The sequence below is a fragment of the Patiria miniata genome, unplaced genomic scaffold (assembly GCF_015706575.1).
Source record: "Patiria miniata isolate m_02_andy unplaced genomic scaffold, ASM1570657v1 HiC_scaffold_25, whole genome shotgun sequence".
NCBI classification, from domain to species: domain Eukaryota; kingdom Metazoa; phylum Echinodermata; class Asteroidea; order Valvatida; family Asterinidae; genus Patiria; species Patiria miniata.
This window is the reverse complement of record NW_024037064.1, coordinates 11738380-11755875: the sequence shown is the minus strand read 5'-3', so window position 1 is coordinate 11755875 and position 17496 is coordinate 11738380. Positions and strand designations below refer to the sequence as shown.

The following is a 17496-nucleotide window of genomic DNA, read 5'->3' as shown; positions in this document are numbered from 1 at the left end:
ATACTCGATTACCCCTCCAAAAGGGCGTTATCAATATGAACCGCTATTACCCAAGTGAACCACAATCTGTCCACAGTGTCTTAGGCCTATATGAATCGTGTAAATTCTCCCCCTGAAATAAAAATAAGTGCGCATGCGCTACTTCTGCAGGCAAATACAGTCCATTTCGGGGTCTCTTGTTTTATATGGGACACACCAAAAAAAAAAAGGTTGACAGGAAAGGAACTTGTACACACGTTTGTTGCATCGTGTGTGCTTCTAGCTGATTTTCGAGAAAAAAGGTGTAGAATACACATTAAGAACATGTATGCAAAACAGATCCGCGCACATGATGACACGACCAGAATGGCCCGCTGTCTATTGTTTACACTGCCAACCTGCTATGCCTATAGCATGACGTCGGTGATGAAAACAACTTCTATGTCGAAACAATGGCTTGGGAGTCCCCGTAGGATCATGATATCAGCTCTATATATTTAGAAGCCGATAACGCCCATCCTGCCGCATTACAGATCTATAGGCAAGCTGACGGTGGAATTAGTACACGACTAGTTGAAGGGTGCAAGTGTATGAGTTTGGTTTTGAAAGTTGGCGAGGAGAGTACAAAGTAATTCGCATGTAAATTTCGTAAGTAAAAAATATCTAATTAGCTAGCCTCTTTAAGGGAACATTTAAATTGCGTATTTGAGTCATACACAGTTTGCGCAATTGTGGTCATTATACGCAGACATTACTCCTCGTGACTGTTACTGACTGACTACTGTCATTTGTGACTTGGCCTGATTGTTGGCTGGTGAAGAGATCCGTGCGAAGCTGTCGTGTATACCCTGCGTAGTGAGCTCCCGCTGCTCCATGGTGTGTACACAAGATGTATAAAAAGACTGTATCAATTCTGGAGGAATACAATAAAATGTACATGTAGTAAGCTATGGGATTAGCTTTACTTAGGCTTGCCTCGTTTTGGTTTCAGGTGAACCAGTCTTGCGCAAAATGGGGAATGCTCAAAGCCACACATCCGAACCCTTTACTGAGAACGGTGAAGAAAAGTATGCCAAATTTGATGATAACTGGTTTGGACAAGGTGTTTCCAGATATGCCTACCAAGGGAGAAAAAAGCCTGTCAATAGCTGGTGGTTCCAACGCGGTGAGCGATGCGCTGTGAAACTCTATAAAGAGGGCCACATTGCCAGAATGAGAGAAGACGCTTGGAAAGCGGACCATCGCGCCTCTTCGAAAGCACAAGAAATGGCTGTGGCGTTCAACTTCAAAAACGACCTTGTAGACATTGAAAGGATTGAGTTTCTCATTCCCATCATCTCCAAAGTCAAGACGTTTGCTTCCCACAAGCAGCGAGGAGGAGACCCTTTTCCTAAAACGATTCGCGGAGCCCATGATGGAGATGCAGCGAGAGCCGATGTGATGGTCCCAGAGGGTGCCACAGTAGCAATTGAGCGTTTCCTTCCGGGACGGTACGTCCACTTCTTAAGCAATTCTGCTTACGTCAACCCCGACGAGGATACCCTAGTTCCAGAAGCCTTCTCCCACTTCACGTACCATGAATCAAACGGCGAGATCCTTGTGACAGACTTACAAGGAGTTCAAAACCCGAAAAGCTACATGTTCACCGATCCAGCAGTCCACAGCATGGAGCAACATGGGAAAACACTCGGCTGGTACGGCCCAACCGATCTTGGGGTGTACGGCGTAATATTGTTTTTTCTATGTCACAAATGCAATCACTTGTGTAAAGATTTGAAAACACCGGACTTGTCCGGTATTCCAAGTGATGCGAGGGGGGATTTAACCAAAGTAATTGAAAGTATGAAAGTAAGACGTTCTACAACTTACACATTCGAGTTGGTGATGATGTCCGGCCTTACGGCCGAAGAATTACAAAAGCTGCACACCACCATTGCCGTAGTGCTTGTGCGGGGTGATTCTCCGATTCCACAAAGGGTAAGAGAGTTCATGAATGCGGATTGGGGAGCTGTAGGGCGCCGGTTCCTCCGCAGAATCTTACCCCAAGCTGCAAATTCGGAATAAATAACTATTGCATGCTTAATGGCATGCGCGCCGCGCGAACCGTACCAGTCCGTGCATGCGGTGTGTCCCACCTCCTATACTAGGGCTTTCGAAAGATGCCGCGTAGGCCTACATAAGTATGCACTGCAGTAAAAAAAACCCAATAAGTTGGTTTAAAATAATAACCGTATAGCGATACATTTTAATGTATGGCATGCTGCCAGTTTGTGGAAATCTTAATCCTTGTTAATTTATACATATCCCTTTATATATATATCGAGGTTTTTTACATATCAAAAACTAAAATCTCCAATATCAATTCAAGTTCCTGAAATAATATAAAATCTAAATAAAATGTACATTTTGAGAAATGAAATGTATGTTGATTTTGTACTGAAAAAAAAACGTTCCAAAAGGAATTTCGTACTAATCAGAGATCGAAAGAACAATCCGTATCCCACCATTTGGAACTGTATAAGTGTCTTGAATCTTTAAATGTTTGCCTCTCCTCGTAAATATGTAGATTTTGTGTATGTCTGTATGGCTGGAAAATGTTATCATAATATTCCAATTATCCAATAATCTTCAGTATCTCGGATGTTCCATACTTGTTGAAATATACTTTGTTATTATAGTGGTGCCCGAATAACTGTTAGTCTATGCTCTATAGTACGTTTACTGAAATGTACGTTTTACTGCTACTGTTGGAAGGATCAGATATTGGAATTTAAGCTGTACAATGGTTTATTGACTTGTTTTACCTGCGCTGACAATGTCTGTTCTGAGAAATGTAAAGGAACCTCCAACCCTTACTGCTGAAGGAGTCCTATAAGTCCGATTATAATTTTAACTTTAGCAAATTCTTGGTTATCACCTTTAAAAGTACTTTCGTGAAAATCAAATCTACCATGACATTGCCGTTTAAAGCAAGTTAAATCTATTGAAACGCATCAAAATCGATGTACAAAAGCGTATTCATTGTTTACATACAATGGAGTAAAATTTCTTGATTTTTCTTATCAAAACTGAAGTCTGTATTATCCGCCGATTCCGCCCTGTTTAGATAAATTCTCGCCTTGCATTGGTTGCTATATTTGGGTCCGTATCCAGGCACAGTTTCAACCAGTGAAGTTGAACTATCAGTGTAGACTATCAACCAATTTTATACGATACTTATTTTGTAATGACCCAAATTATTTACCTTCTGATATTTTTTTACGATAACGCTGACAACACGGTGCGGCGGCCCCTGGAATTGTAAGCAATCACTGTACACATCCAGCAATCGACAGAAGTGTCAGTTGTTATTTTAATACATGGTCTCATCTGATCCAAAAAATTGGAACCTGCGGAATTAAAACTGTGTCCTGGCAAAAGAATTTAAGGTTGTAAATAACAATTTGAAACTTCATGTATGCAAGCTTAGTTTATGCAATCTTGTATATTTAAAAGGAAAAAAGGAAATTGAATCAATCCCACAAAAAAAGCTAACCAGTTTGGATTTTTATTAACAGATCTGAAGAATGGTTCGTTTTCCATAATTTTGTAAGTGCTGGAATCTCTAAATGTTTGCCTCTTTTCGTAAATTGTAGAGTATTTGAAAATCCAAGTAAAATTTTAACAAAATAACAGTTGAACACTACTGCATAAATTATGTGCAGATTTATATCGACTGATGTTCATTTTTGCATGAAATTAATCTAATTTCTTTAGATTGATCTAATTATTTTAGATTAATCTAATTAATCTAACAAAAAAAACCAAAAGAGGGAAGCAGTTAATTTTACATTTCTTGTATGTCTGTCTGTGTCAAAAAAGTATCATAATATTGCAGTATTCTATACTACATGTATACAGTATCTTTCTCGTTTGGCTTTACTACTTAAAGTTGATATATATTGGATTGAAATCCCTAAGCGGTGACTTTACAATTTAGACAATTAAAAAAAAGGCAAAACATTATTTTATGCAAAGACGTATCTTGTCAATTAATTGTATACAGTTTCTGTTGATGGTCGTTTGCATAGATTTCTGATTTTGTTTTGTTTACTACCCTTGTAAATCCTTACGAATTCACTTGCGTCATAATACTAAAGTATAAGGTAATATAACAACAAAGCTAGACAAATACACTTACCTGGGGTTTTTCCATAATGCTCAAACTAGTGACCCGCGGATGTGACGTCAGGCAACTATCAGCGTTGACCTTTTTCTTCTGGCTTCCTATTGGCTAGTTTTTTTGGGTCTGCCGTTACTGGGCTACCTTTGACCCTTTAATGTCATCAGCTCTTTGATAGGTTACTTTGTGTAAGATTCGAAGTCAAAGTGCACAGGGATCCCCTACATATACACACGCATAGTCGTGTGTAAATGCCGGCAATCGTGGACGCCCCATTGTCCCTAATCCTCTTTACTTTGTTTGTACTCTAACTTTTTAGCGACAGCTCTTATTGGTTAAATTTGTACACGATTTGAGATCATGGACGTTCGGTCAATCGTGGACGTATTGTTTGCGCCCCAATTCTTTTGTCCTACGTCCACGATTGTCGGTGTTTACATACTCATACTCACGCTCACATAGGCATAGAAGTGGGGTACTTCCTTTGTTCTTGTGTACTAAAAGTTTGTAACGTCGCACACTTATGTCAAAATGCTCTTATTTTAACCATAGTTAATTTCCTGGGCTGAAATTCGGACTTAATATCCCTTTTCTAAAACTCTTCCATTTGCAACGGATCAACCCACCTTGGAAATTCCTAGTTTTTGAGTAAAATCCATAAATCTATTTCGTAAAAAACTTGTGGGGTACCAAAACGGTACCCCGCAAGTCGGTGGGCATTCCTTGTAAGGTACCTCCCATTGTTCTGGTGCCCCACAAGGCAGTGGTTGTACACGCACTTGAGCGCTCGAAAATGATTACATCTCGTGTAAATGAGTCAAATGCCATAGTTGGTCAGTAAACATTGTTTGGGGGTTTAATTATCCGTAAAGTAATCTTAAACATTTGAGGTGTCTGGAATGCTACCAATTTGTGGAAATCTTCAACGTTGTGAATATTAAAATCGTTTTCCTAAATTATTGACTAGCCAGGTTTTTGATATACAACAAATACATTGTTTATTTGGATGCACATATCAACACTATTTGTTTTACATGTGTTCGCGATGCGTGTTCTGAGAATGATGCAGAGACAATAACAGAAATCCTTACTTCTATAGCAGTAATTTTATTTCGATTGTGACCCGTTCCTTTAACTTTAGCGCCTTTTTGGTGCAAGTTCTGTAATGAAATAAATGAATGTGGTGTGTTTCATAAAATTAAATTTTATCCTAAATTGCTGCCATAACGAATTCTTTTGCAGATCTTTTGAAATGCATTACCAAACTGTACATAAAGATGTATTCAAAGTTTAAAATGGAGTGAATTTTGAGGGTTTTTTTTACATATCGAAACCTAAAATCTCCATTATCCATTCAACTTCTTTAAATAATAGAAAATTTAAATAAAATGGACATGTTGTGAAATGAAATGAATGTTAATGAATGAATATTCCAATCCTGTAATCTTCAGTATCTCGGATGTTCCATACTGGTTGATATATACTTTGTTATTGTATTAGTACGTACGATTGTTAGTCTACACTCTATAGTACGTTTAATTAAAACTAATTTGACTGAAATTCACTTTTTTTTGCTGCAACTGTTGGAAGGATCAGATAGTGGCATTAAAACTGTACAGTGGCGTATATCTGTGTCGGCGAGTGGGGGGATGTGGGATGACCAAAATGATGGAAATGACATCTAAACTATTCAACATTTGATGAGCACGGTCCTTGTGTAACATTTTTTTTAAATTAAAACTGTTAATTAAACATTTCAAAACGATGTTTGCATATATTATTTGCAGAGTTATACGCGCACGGAAAATGTCACCCCTGATGACTGCCCTAATGACTGTGGGACGTTTTTGCTGTCGTTGTCTTTCGTTCATACGTAATATGTACTCGTATACTTGTGCGCGTGTGTGCACCCCCAATTTTTTTAACCCCCCCCCCAACAAATTGTATTGTGCATCCGACCTTGGTAATAAAGCGCCATCTCTTGTACACACGCAGAGTCCAGGGCGCCATATTTTTGTCATGCAAAAAGTTAATGGATTAACACCATTCACGCACAAAAAAAATCGTACAAAGTTGATTTTTACTTGCTTTTTAGTGCGGCCAGTCTAGGGAAATTTAATTTTACAATCATGAAAATAAACTACCGTAACTAACTTACTAGATTGACCTGAAATTTACAAATCAGCAAGCTTATAGCTGGCCTGATGTTTCGGTCTTAACAAGACCTGCTTCAGAGTCAACGTACTAAATCGTTTACCAAAGTCACGGACCTACCATTTTTTGCGACCAATTACATGTGTTCCATTTATATTGTTTATTTGAACCTACATATGTTCAAATATGCAACTTGTTTTACATGCGTTGACGATGTCAGTTCTGAGAAATGTAAAGGAACCGGCAACCTTAACTGCTGAAGGGGTCATTTTAGTCCGATTATAATTGGAACTTCAGCGACATCTTAGTTATCACTTTCGAGTAGGACGAACCCATGACCTCCTGCTTTCTAGTGCAGATGTCTTACCACTCGACCACCGAGCTAACGGGATCGGTTGGCTGGTTCGAATCTGATGTCCATAGCAGCGGGTACCACATACACTATTCGTACGATGGAATTTTTGCGTAGGGTTGATGTAAATCGAATTATGTTGTTTCCTTTACCATACCGACGTATCAACACTGTATACTCAGTGTGTTACCTCGCAGGCGCCATGCGTAAGACTTATTACGCAACCAATATGTTGCGCACCTGCACAACAAACTTACGATCGATTTAACGAACTTTGGCGTAGCTGCGCAACGTTTTAAATAATCTTAACATATTGGACTAGGATAATAACAGCATTAACGACGGCTGTTTGAAATGAATTTGTATTTCACCTCAGTTCGACATTTTGAAAATGATTTTGTTCGATTTTTTCGGAATCATGCGGCAGCTTTTACAATTCTGTCACTAGTAAATTATGCATTCATTTGCTGGTATTATGTCGGTTTGTTGGTATTATGTCATTTTCAGTCGCTACGTCACAACTTACGCCGCCAGCGGCGGGGAGGGGGGATGGCATCACCAAAAAAGGGCACTTGCTTCATTCGTGCTGAAATGTCGACATTTTTTTAACCTGACATTTGACCTTCGTAAAATCAAATAGTGGGCGGGGGGTTGGGGGGTTGGAGGGGGCTCGTACCATCTTTGAAATAGGAGGCGCTCTTCAAAACCGTCCATTTTCAGGGCGCACTGTAAGGGTTTGGGGCTTTGTTTTCATATTCCTCTTTCGTTTCAGAACTCTCTACACTTTTTTGGGAAATGATAACTGAAAACAAATCAGGGCCAGTTTTGTGCTGTTTCATGGACATTTATGCTCGAGGGGGCACATGTCAACAAGAGGGGCACTTGGGTAAATCTGGGGGTGGGGGTCGAGTACCCCTTATTTGGCCTGATTCACTATGATTTTAAGTTAAGGATAGTACACGAGGAGCGCGCCGTTCGTGGGTGAGAGTGTATTAACCTACTTAACACCCTCCAACAGTGGCGTAGATCAATGATAATTTTTTTAGAAACTCAAAATCTCAGTGGGGGGGGGGGGGGGGGGGGGGGGGGGGGACTGGGGGGGGCGACAAGGTTTCATGTGGGGGGGGGGCTGTTGCCCCCCCCCCTACGCCCCCCCCCGTGGCTACGCAACTGCCCTCCAAGAATTTCTCATTATTGCTTAAACAAAGGCATTTGTACATCTTCATTTTTGAGTATGTTGAGTCATTTCGTGTAAATACTTCATATTAGTGTCCACGCTAAAAAAAAAAATCATTTTTTTTCTATAGTTTGTGCAATGAAAGGACTTGTGGAGCAAGTACCCAATATATATATTTTTTTAACTTTAATTTTGCCCGTTTCCATGCATATACGGGCCAGTATGTGTTTTGCCCATTTTTGGGCAATTTCGGGCTGCAAATATTCATTTTTTGCGTTAGTTTTAAAAGTCATCCAGCAAAACTGCGAAGTAATGTCACAAAATCAACTATAACACAGCAAAGTATCATCCTTACCCTTACAAGAAAAAATAGAAACACTTCTGAAAAGTTACCTTTATATTATTTTTTAGGCTCTACAATACAGCATGTTTTTACAACTAGCAAAACTGCATTTTTTACCCAATTTTTAAACCTCCAAAATGGCACTTGCCAGGGCACTCAGAATAACTCCCCTTCGGCTGTGGTTAGTTCAGACATTGGTCTTTTCATATCTGGTGAGAAAATCTTGGGTTATTGTATATCCTACGTGCAGTAGTGCTCCAAAAATGGTAATTTTCACCAAACCCTTAAAATTCAGTGTATTTTCAGTTTTTGTTTTGTTTTGGGTAATAACTTGTATAATCGGTATTGTTCATGATCTTAGATATTTTCACAAAAAGAATCAGACTGTGTATCATTTTTAGACCAGTGGATGAATAGTAGGTCGTGTAGTCCCCCCACACACTTGGCTTTGCCCCGCCCACTCCCCATTTACCACCGAATTTAGACATCGTATAGTTGCATAACGAAACAAATGTAAATAAATAATTTGAAAGTGAACACTTTAGAAATTACAAAGACTTCCTTTTCACAGCCTCCCCTTCCCCCACCCCTAGGGCATTGCTTGGGATTGAGGGTGGGGTGTGACCACCCACCAATAAGTTGGCTTTATCGGTAAAATTATTGTCACATGGGCAAAACTCATGTGTTTGCAAGTCGCAATGAACACTAATGGCGATATCCATTGTCCTCTGATTGAAGTGCATTCATTATTCAAATGATGGCCAGTTCTCCCCACCCAGCTAGGCCCCGCCTCTTCCCTTGCCACTTAATTCAGATTTTGATTTCCACATGTATTTGCCTAAATTAAATTGTAAATACTAAAATAGCACTTTTACAATCTACACCAACAGCCGTCTCTCAGCTAGCCCCTTCCCCTGCTACCCCCACCCCCAATGCTCATAAGAGAACCCTGCCCTCTCCCCCAACAAGTCAACAAGTACAATTTTGTTCAGATTACATACATGCATATGGCCTTGGAGAAAGTCCTAATTATGTAAGGTGGCTTATTTACAACACGGGGTAGCTTGGAAATATTCTAAAAGCGAGGAGGAGAAGGGGTATGTATGTAGCGGGGTGGTTGGGGGGGGGGGGGGGGGTCGGGAAGGGTGATCTGGACGCACGCATGTACACTGTACATATTTTTTTTCATATTACAAGTTACTTTTGGAATAACAGTAAAGATGTGGTGAACAAAATGACGTTTTTAAATTATTTTCAAAACGGAAAAGATCTCAAAATATAGAGAGCAACTAACTCTTATTTGGTTATATTGAAATTCATGTACTTTAAAACAAGGATCACTCCAGTGAAAACTCCGAGAGAAAACAGCATCAATTTGATTGAATGAATTTCACCATGACTTGACTTGGCTGTATACATGTAGTCAGGGTCCTATGCAGTGGCGTAGCCAGGAAGTTTTCAGTAGGGGGCGCGGGGGTGGGGTGGGGGCTGGAACATTTCAGGGGGGTGGGGGGGGGGGCGTCACGCAGGGGTGTCAATCGCTTCTCAAAAGTGGGGGGGGGGACATACCTTGATCATAACTGATGCAGGGTTCGGGGAAAAAATTGGATTCTAGATTTTCTGTGGTGTGATTTGAAGCAATTTCTTACGACTTTCCTCCATGCTTTAACTAATATTTTCTTGGCAAAAGATAATTATTTGAACATCGTTTTCGAGGTTGGAGACATTGAATCAGCTATCGGTATATTGGCGTGGGGAATAAGATCAGTAAGTTTGTAGTCCCTATAGCAGTGACAATGGATGCATACAATTACCTGACTGGGATGAATATGTAGACCAATGATGTTTGTTCTAAATATAGAACCATATAAAACACATAAAATACAGAAATTATGCCCAAAATGTTATCTAGACAAGAGTTTGGAAAATATAAAGACAAAACACTGGTAGCAGCAATATAACCGAGCATGTCATATTATAGAGTAGTGTTCAACCAATATTTTCCTGCCAAATGAATTGTAGGAAAATCGGTCAAAGCATATGCAAATCAACATGGGGATCACAATCTGCTGTACCCCTCCCTTTCTGAAAAAAAAACCCGCCAGAAAGGGTTAAAAGGTGGGTAAGTTGATATTTTTTTCATTAACACATTAACAAAACATCTTCGTTTGTATATCACAAAACCTGTTATTTATAAGCACCAATACATTTAAAATTGCTTGCCATGCAACAATGGATGCACCAACGAAGTGTCCCCATAATGACTACTGATGCAATTACGATCTGGGCGGGCATAGCAGCACCCACAACGGTGCTATATTACTTTACATGTACTCGATCTGACTATAACTACACAAAGGGCCTAGACAATTCAATCAATCAAAATAGAAGCCTGATAGTTGTTTTAAAGTACATGTATTTTACTGTAAAAAAATATGAGTTATTTGCTCTCTAAATTGCCATATCACTTCTCTGTTTTGAAAATAATAAAATAAATGTAATTTTGTTTATAAAAAATAGCCACACCTACATAGTGCATATAAATATGTGGACTTTCCACAATATGTAACCTTAACAATACTACATGTTGATTTTCTTTGGAGGGGGAGGGGTCGTTACTCATAATGAGCACTGGAGTAGGAAGAGGGGTGGCAGGGGGGTGGGCTGTGAGGCGGGTACGGCTGTTGGTATAATTATGAAAGAGCACTTGCAAAATGATATCTATTTACAATTTTAAAGGCAAATACAAGTAGCAATCAAAATCTGAATTTGGTGGCAGGGGAAGGGGCTGGGCCTAGCTGGGCGGGAAGCTAGGCATCATTATTTTAACTAATGAATGCACTTCAATCAGAGGACAGTGGATATGGCCATTATTGTTCATTGCGGCTTGCAAACACATGATTTTTGCGAATGTTGCAATGATTTTACAGACAGAGCCAAGTTATTGGTGGGTGGTCACACCCCACCCTCAACCCCAAGCAATGTCCCAGGGTTGGGGCGGGGGGAGGGCAAGGGGAGGCTGTGAAAAGAAAGTCTTCACTTGCATATTATTTATTTTCATTTGGTTCGTTATGCAACATACAAGTTTCTAAATTTGGTGGCAAAGAGAGAGTGGGCGGGGCCTAGCTAGGTTGGGGGGGGGGACTTCACGACCAACTATTCATCCACTTGTCTATAAATGATACAGAGTCTGATTCTGTTTGTGAAAATGTGCTAGATTCAGGAACAATACCAATTATACAAGTTATTACTCAAAACAAAGGAAAAAACTGAACCCATTTTTCGAGCGCTTCTGCTCAAAGGATATACAATAAACCAAAATGTTCTCACCAGATGTTTGGACTAACTGTAGCCGAAGAGAAGTTTTTTTCAGAGTGCCCTGGCAAGTGCCATTATGGAGGGTTAAAATGGGGTAAAAATGCATTTTGCTAGTTGTAAAAACATGCTGTATTGTAGGGCCTAAAAATAATCTACAAGTGATTTTTCAAAAGTGTTTCAATTTTTTTCTTGTAAGGGTAAGGATGATTCTTTGTCGTGTTATAGTTACTTTTGTGACATTACTTCGCAGTTTGGCTTGACGACCTTTACAAATAACGCAAAAAAATGAATATTTGCAGCCTCAAAATTGCCCAAAATTGGGCAAAACACATAATGGAACGTAGGCATGGAAACGGGCAAAATAAAAGTTAAAAAAAATCTATTTTGTTACTTGCTCCCCACGTCCTTTCATTGCACAAAGTATAGAACAAAAAAAACGAGACAATTTTTTGAGCGTGGACACTAGTAGTTTAAGTAGTTTGTCTGGTATGCTTTGACCTTTGGCATAGAAATGTGTAAAGGTCACATAAATATGTAAATATGGAAATATGTAGATATAAATATGAATTAATGGGGTTATGAAATTCTGGCACAGTTTGACCTAATGAATGGATGGGATGAACAGGGAATAGATGTGGGTAAGGAACCGGGTACAGTTTGACCTATTCTATGGGAAAGATTGCATAAGGTACATCATTAATACATCATTAATATTATTTGTTGAATATGTTACATTTAGAGTTTTTAAAAAGAACGGCAGTCGTCCAGCTACCACAGTAGCCTAATGATTAACAAGATGAGCTATGGATTGAGAGGTCCCTTGTTCGAATCCTGCTATGTCCATTTTTCTAGCGACCATTTTTTGATTGAAGCGATAAAAGAGAACGAAAACACAAGTGTCTTGATGCAATTCTGTGAAATTACTGAATTATACATAAGTGGCTTCACCTACCTACGCCATTTGTCAGATGCTGAATGGCTCGCCGTGCTCTATTCGTGCAAAATAATGGCGAAGAATAAACAAAAGTGCGACGCCACAGAAGAGTGTTAACAAATCAATAATGGAAAAACTATGACATGCGTTTTTCGAGGACAACTTATGACATGTTTTAGCATTAAAACGAGCTATTAGTATTAACCACACTTACCTGCAGCAAATAGTAATGAAATACTAGACTTTAAGTTCATATGTGTTTAATAGAAAATCCTTTCGCGACCAGTGTGTATCATATTAGCACCAAAGTTACGGTATATTAAATCAGATTCTAGCGACGTATGGATATTTAAATTACCCGTTTAAATTGTGACGGCCATGCGCCAAGCGATGCAGCGTTTCAAGTGATGTGAAACACTTTGTCATGTTTGAATATACCATTTTTCCAAATAAACCTTGAAGGTCCACGATTAAACATCCTGCAAATCGTATAAAGTGCCGTCATGACACGTGTATACACGTAGGCCTAACCATGTGCCTATGCGATAGATGAAATTGCCAACCTAAATCGAGTGATCACGTTGCCCAGTTGGCACATCACGTACGTAAAGTACGTGCACCGAGCAAATCTGCCTTTTATCTACCCAACGCTAGTGGCGCCCTTCCCATGAGCAATTTCTTCATGTTTCACTTTTTCAGAGGATTGTCCGATCTTTCCTTTTTATAACGATCTTTGTTATACATGTAAACCACGTATTAGCTTCGATAGCAAATGTTTAAAATCCAGGAAATGCAACTTTAGTTACATTTAGTGGTTTAGGCCAAAGGGGGCCATGGCCCCCCAAAAAACGAAACCAATTATTTTTTTATGTGACATCGCAATAAAGGCAGGCAATGAGTACACCACCATCTTTTCCTCAAAAATACATTAGTTAAAGTAGTCAGAAATTGCCTCAGATCGCACCACAGAGCATCTAGAATCCAATTTTTTCGGGGCCCTTAAGCGGGCCCCGATCCCCACGCCGTAATTTGTTTGACCCACATTTTGGGGGACCAAATTTTTTTCGGCCCCTCCCCCAAAAATTGTGTTCTGGATCCGCCCTTGGTTCAAGCGAATTTGCAATGCAGAAATGTTTCTTCGTCCTTTCTTATTTCCAAGACTGATCTTGTTCAAAACTCTCTTGAAATTATACTGAAACTATAAGGACAAGACGTTTAAGAGTGAAATTCGTTATTTCCAATAGATGGATTTTTCACTTGAGTTTGCAACGAATCGATTTTTTTTTCCATAGAGTTTTTCTGACCAAAATGTGAGTTATTTTTCATACTAATCGTCTGTTTGGAAATTAAAGGTTGAGGCACAAAACGAACCGCTACAGCCACATGCACCAATACCAAACAACAATAAATTAGACATCTTGTCATGTCTTCCCTTTGAAATGAAGGAAAACTAGTGCTCTAGTTTTGCAGTCAAATACGGTCACTGTGAACATTCGAGGCTTGGAAATCCCCGTGGGATCATGATGTCATATCTATTTTTTAGAAGCCTATATAAACACCCGGCCTGCCGTACCAAAGATCCACAGGTAAGCTGACTGTGGAGTAGTAGACGGCTAGCGCAGGGCGCAAGTGTCTGACTTTGGATTTGAAAGGTGCCGCGGATCCGGAGAGATCTTTGCAGGTAATAAAGAATTATCTTAGCTAGGATTCCTTACGGAGAAACACTTTAACTGCGTATTGAGCAACTGAGTAACAGGCATATAAAGATTGGCAAAGCTTGGGCCAGTCACTGTTTGCAGCACTAACTCTTCTTGGCTGACTGTACTGGCACTTGTTACTTGACCTATTTGTTGGCTAATAACAGCAATCCGCTGAGACTATTGCACTGGAGTACATCCTGCGTAATGAGCTTACAACTCTTCATGGTGTACCAGATGCTTGAAAAGAGTGTTTCAAATATGAATGGTTTCAATGTAATTCATTAGCTCCGGCTTGTCTTTTCTTGTTTTCAGGTGAACGAGTATAGCGCAAAATGAGGAATTCTCAAAGCCACACCTCTAAGCATTTTACCGAGAACGCTGAAAAAAAGTATGTGATATTTGATGAAAACCCGTTTGCAGAAGGTGCTTCCAGATACGCCTACCGAGGAAAAATAAAGCACGTCAATAGCTGGTGGTTCCAAGGCAGTGAGCGATGCGTTGTGAAACTCTATAAAGAGGATTACTGTGCCAGATTGAAAGAAGACGCTTGGAAAGGGGACGTTCGCGCCTCCTTGAAAGCACAAGAAATGGCTGTGGCGTTCAACGTCAATTGCAGCGGTAAAGACTTTGACAGGATTGATTTTTTTACTCCCATCATCTCCAAAGTCAAGACGGTTGCTACCTACAAGCAGCGAGGAGAAGACCCTGTTCCCAAACCGATTCGCGGAGCCCATGATGGAGATGCAGCGAGAGCCGATGTGATGGTCCTAGAGGGTGCCACAGTAGCAATTGAGCGTTTCCTTCAGGGACGGTACGTCCACTTCTTAAGCAATTCTGCTTACGTAAACCCCAACGAGGATACCCTTGTTCCAGAAGCCTTCTCCCATTTCACGTACCATGAATCAGAGGGCGAGACTCTTGTGACAGACTTACAAGGAGTTTGCAGCGGGAAAAGCTACATCTTCACCAATCCAGCCATCCACAACATGGAGAAACATGGGAAGATGTTTGGCTACTACGGCCTTACCGATCTAGGGTTGTACGGCGTGATGAGGTTCTTCCAAGAACACAAATGCAATCGCTTGTGTGAAGGGTTACTAAAACCGAATACGCTGGACATTCCAAGTGATTTGAGCGGGGATTTAGACAAGGCCATTGAGGCTATCAAAGTAAGCAGTCGTACAGCTTTCAAATACGAGTTTGTGGAGACGTCCGGCCTTACGGCCGACGAATTGGAAAAGCTGCACACCGACATTGCCCAAGTGCTCACGCGGACTCGTTCTACGATTCCGCAAACGGAAGATAGTTCACAACTTGAACTTGCCAGCTACAGGGAGCCGGTCAGTAAATTCGTACACGTATAGAAGCATATTAATTTCAATAAATACGATTTGCATGCACTGTGAAAAATGTGTCCTTTTGTACTTTAAATTCACCCTCGTCGTATCAAGCGGGACGGGGAGCAGAGGATGCAGATTGGGCTATTTGAACGACTAATATGGAAAATCAAGGCCCCAAAGAACCCATTACACTACGTCTTTTGATTTTGTCCCCCCCCCCCCCCCCCATTCTGACATTTAAGTTACCGAATGCTGAAAAAGCCGGTGACGGTTTTACCCGCCCCCACACGACATTAAAAGCTCGATACGCCGCTGAGATTCATTGTGAAACGGGTTGCTAACAAAAAACCCATAACATTACGCTAAGTTACGTGTATCTTAAAATCACAGGGACCGTTATTTTAACATGGATTGCCCGTAAATCCAACAGTTTCGTGATGTTAAGCCCAATTCATAATCTTTTTTTTTATATGATTTGTTTTCGTTTTGCTAAAAGAACACTGAACTTTTTGTGATCCGTGGACCGAATCTTAAAACGATGGTTGCGTTTAAAACTCCGTAACTGAAAAAAAGTACATGCGTGATTTGAATGATTCTTGTTCTAAAAGAAAGCTTATGAATTGGGCTTTCATATCCTAGATTTGCAAGTGCTACATGCCAAACTTCACTGAAACAATGGTCCCGACATCTTGGGTTCCGTTTTTTTTTGTTTTACTCACCCTGTAGTTTCATATCAGTTTGTGTGAGATTATCTACAAGATGAAATATAACTTGTATCTAAGTTGTTATGCCATTTTTGTTTACAACTTTTTACTGGAGCCCAAATATAAGGGGTCGACCTATTGTTGATTAGCACGGCATGGATAGCTAAAAATGTTATCAAAACTAAGGAAATGATAATTGACTTCCGTAGAAATAAGGGTCAAATTGAACCAATTGTCATTAACGGAAGAAATGTGGAAATTGTAAATTTCTCGGTACATTGATATAATGAATGGTCAAATCAAATATGGTCAGATCAAGTATCTGGAAATTAGAAAAAGAAGAACGTTTGTATTTTGGCCCTTTGGTGTGAGCAGACATATTTTGATTATCTTTTTTAATAGATTTGTAATTGAATCTTGCCTGACCAGCTTTGTTATTGTCTGGTTCAGTGTCGCCCCAAGTGTGAGATGTATTTGCTGATGTTGTCTTTTCGCTCATGCGAGGACGTTGCCGATTTGTGCAGATGCAGGAAAACAATCTTATACGTATATAACTGTATGCCAGTGCGAGTTTGCTTCTGCATTCAGTAGGCGACGTTGGACAGAAGAGGACAATAGGGTCCCCAATTCCCGAAGGTCCCCGATTTGGCGATTTGAGCAAACCATATGGGAGGTCTTCCTAAAAAGTACAAACTAAAGAGGGACTATAGGGGGTCCCAGATTGCAGGCAAAAACACACTTGTGTGCGGTTTTGTACAGCCCTCCCATGCACTGGGGCTCTGGCAATGGTAACAAAGCGCAATCGCAAAGTCAATGGTGCCATATTATATTTTGTCCTGTATTAACATGTAGTGCATTTATACAATTCACCATAAGAAAACTTTAGGGAAATTCGACTATTCAGGTATGTTTCCAGTATAGGAAACATTGTTTAATATTATACTCATGAAAATGAACTTCTGTAAATAGTGTACTGACTGGATTAACCTAGAATTCATATCAACAAAATTAGCAGGCCTGATGTTTTGGTCCTAATAAGACTTGCTTTCGAGGCAGTAGGCAGAATATCAAATAGTATAACAAAGTCACCGACCTGCCATAGTTGGGGACTAATTGCATGTATTCCGTTTATATTTTGTATTTGAACACACACATGTTAAACTATGCGACTTGTTTTACATGTGTTGACAATGTCTGTTCTGAGAAATGCGAAGGAACCGGCAAACCTAACTGCTGTGAAGGAGTCACTTTTGTCCGACAATAATAACTTTAGCGACTTCTTGGTTAGCACCTTTAAATTAACTTTCATAAAAATTAAAAATGCCATTAATTT

General features: G+C 39.9%; 1 protein-coding gene across 1 annotated transcript; it reads left to right on the top strand.

The window, feature by feature from the left end:
• The first annotated feature begins 990 nt into the window (after positions 1–990).
• Positions 991–14361, top strand: LOC119733046 (alpha-protein kinase 1-like). Its single transcript, XM_038206627.1, has 2 exons — positions 991–1704; positions 14284–14361. The coding sequence occupies exons 1-2, from the start codon at positions 991–993 to the stop codon at positions 14359–14361; spliced, it is 792 nt and encodes a 263-aa protein (XP_038062555.1).
• The last annotated feature ends 3135 nt before the right edge of the window (positions 14362–17496 follow it).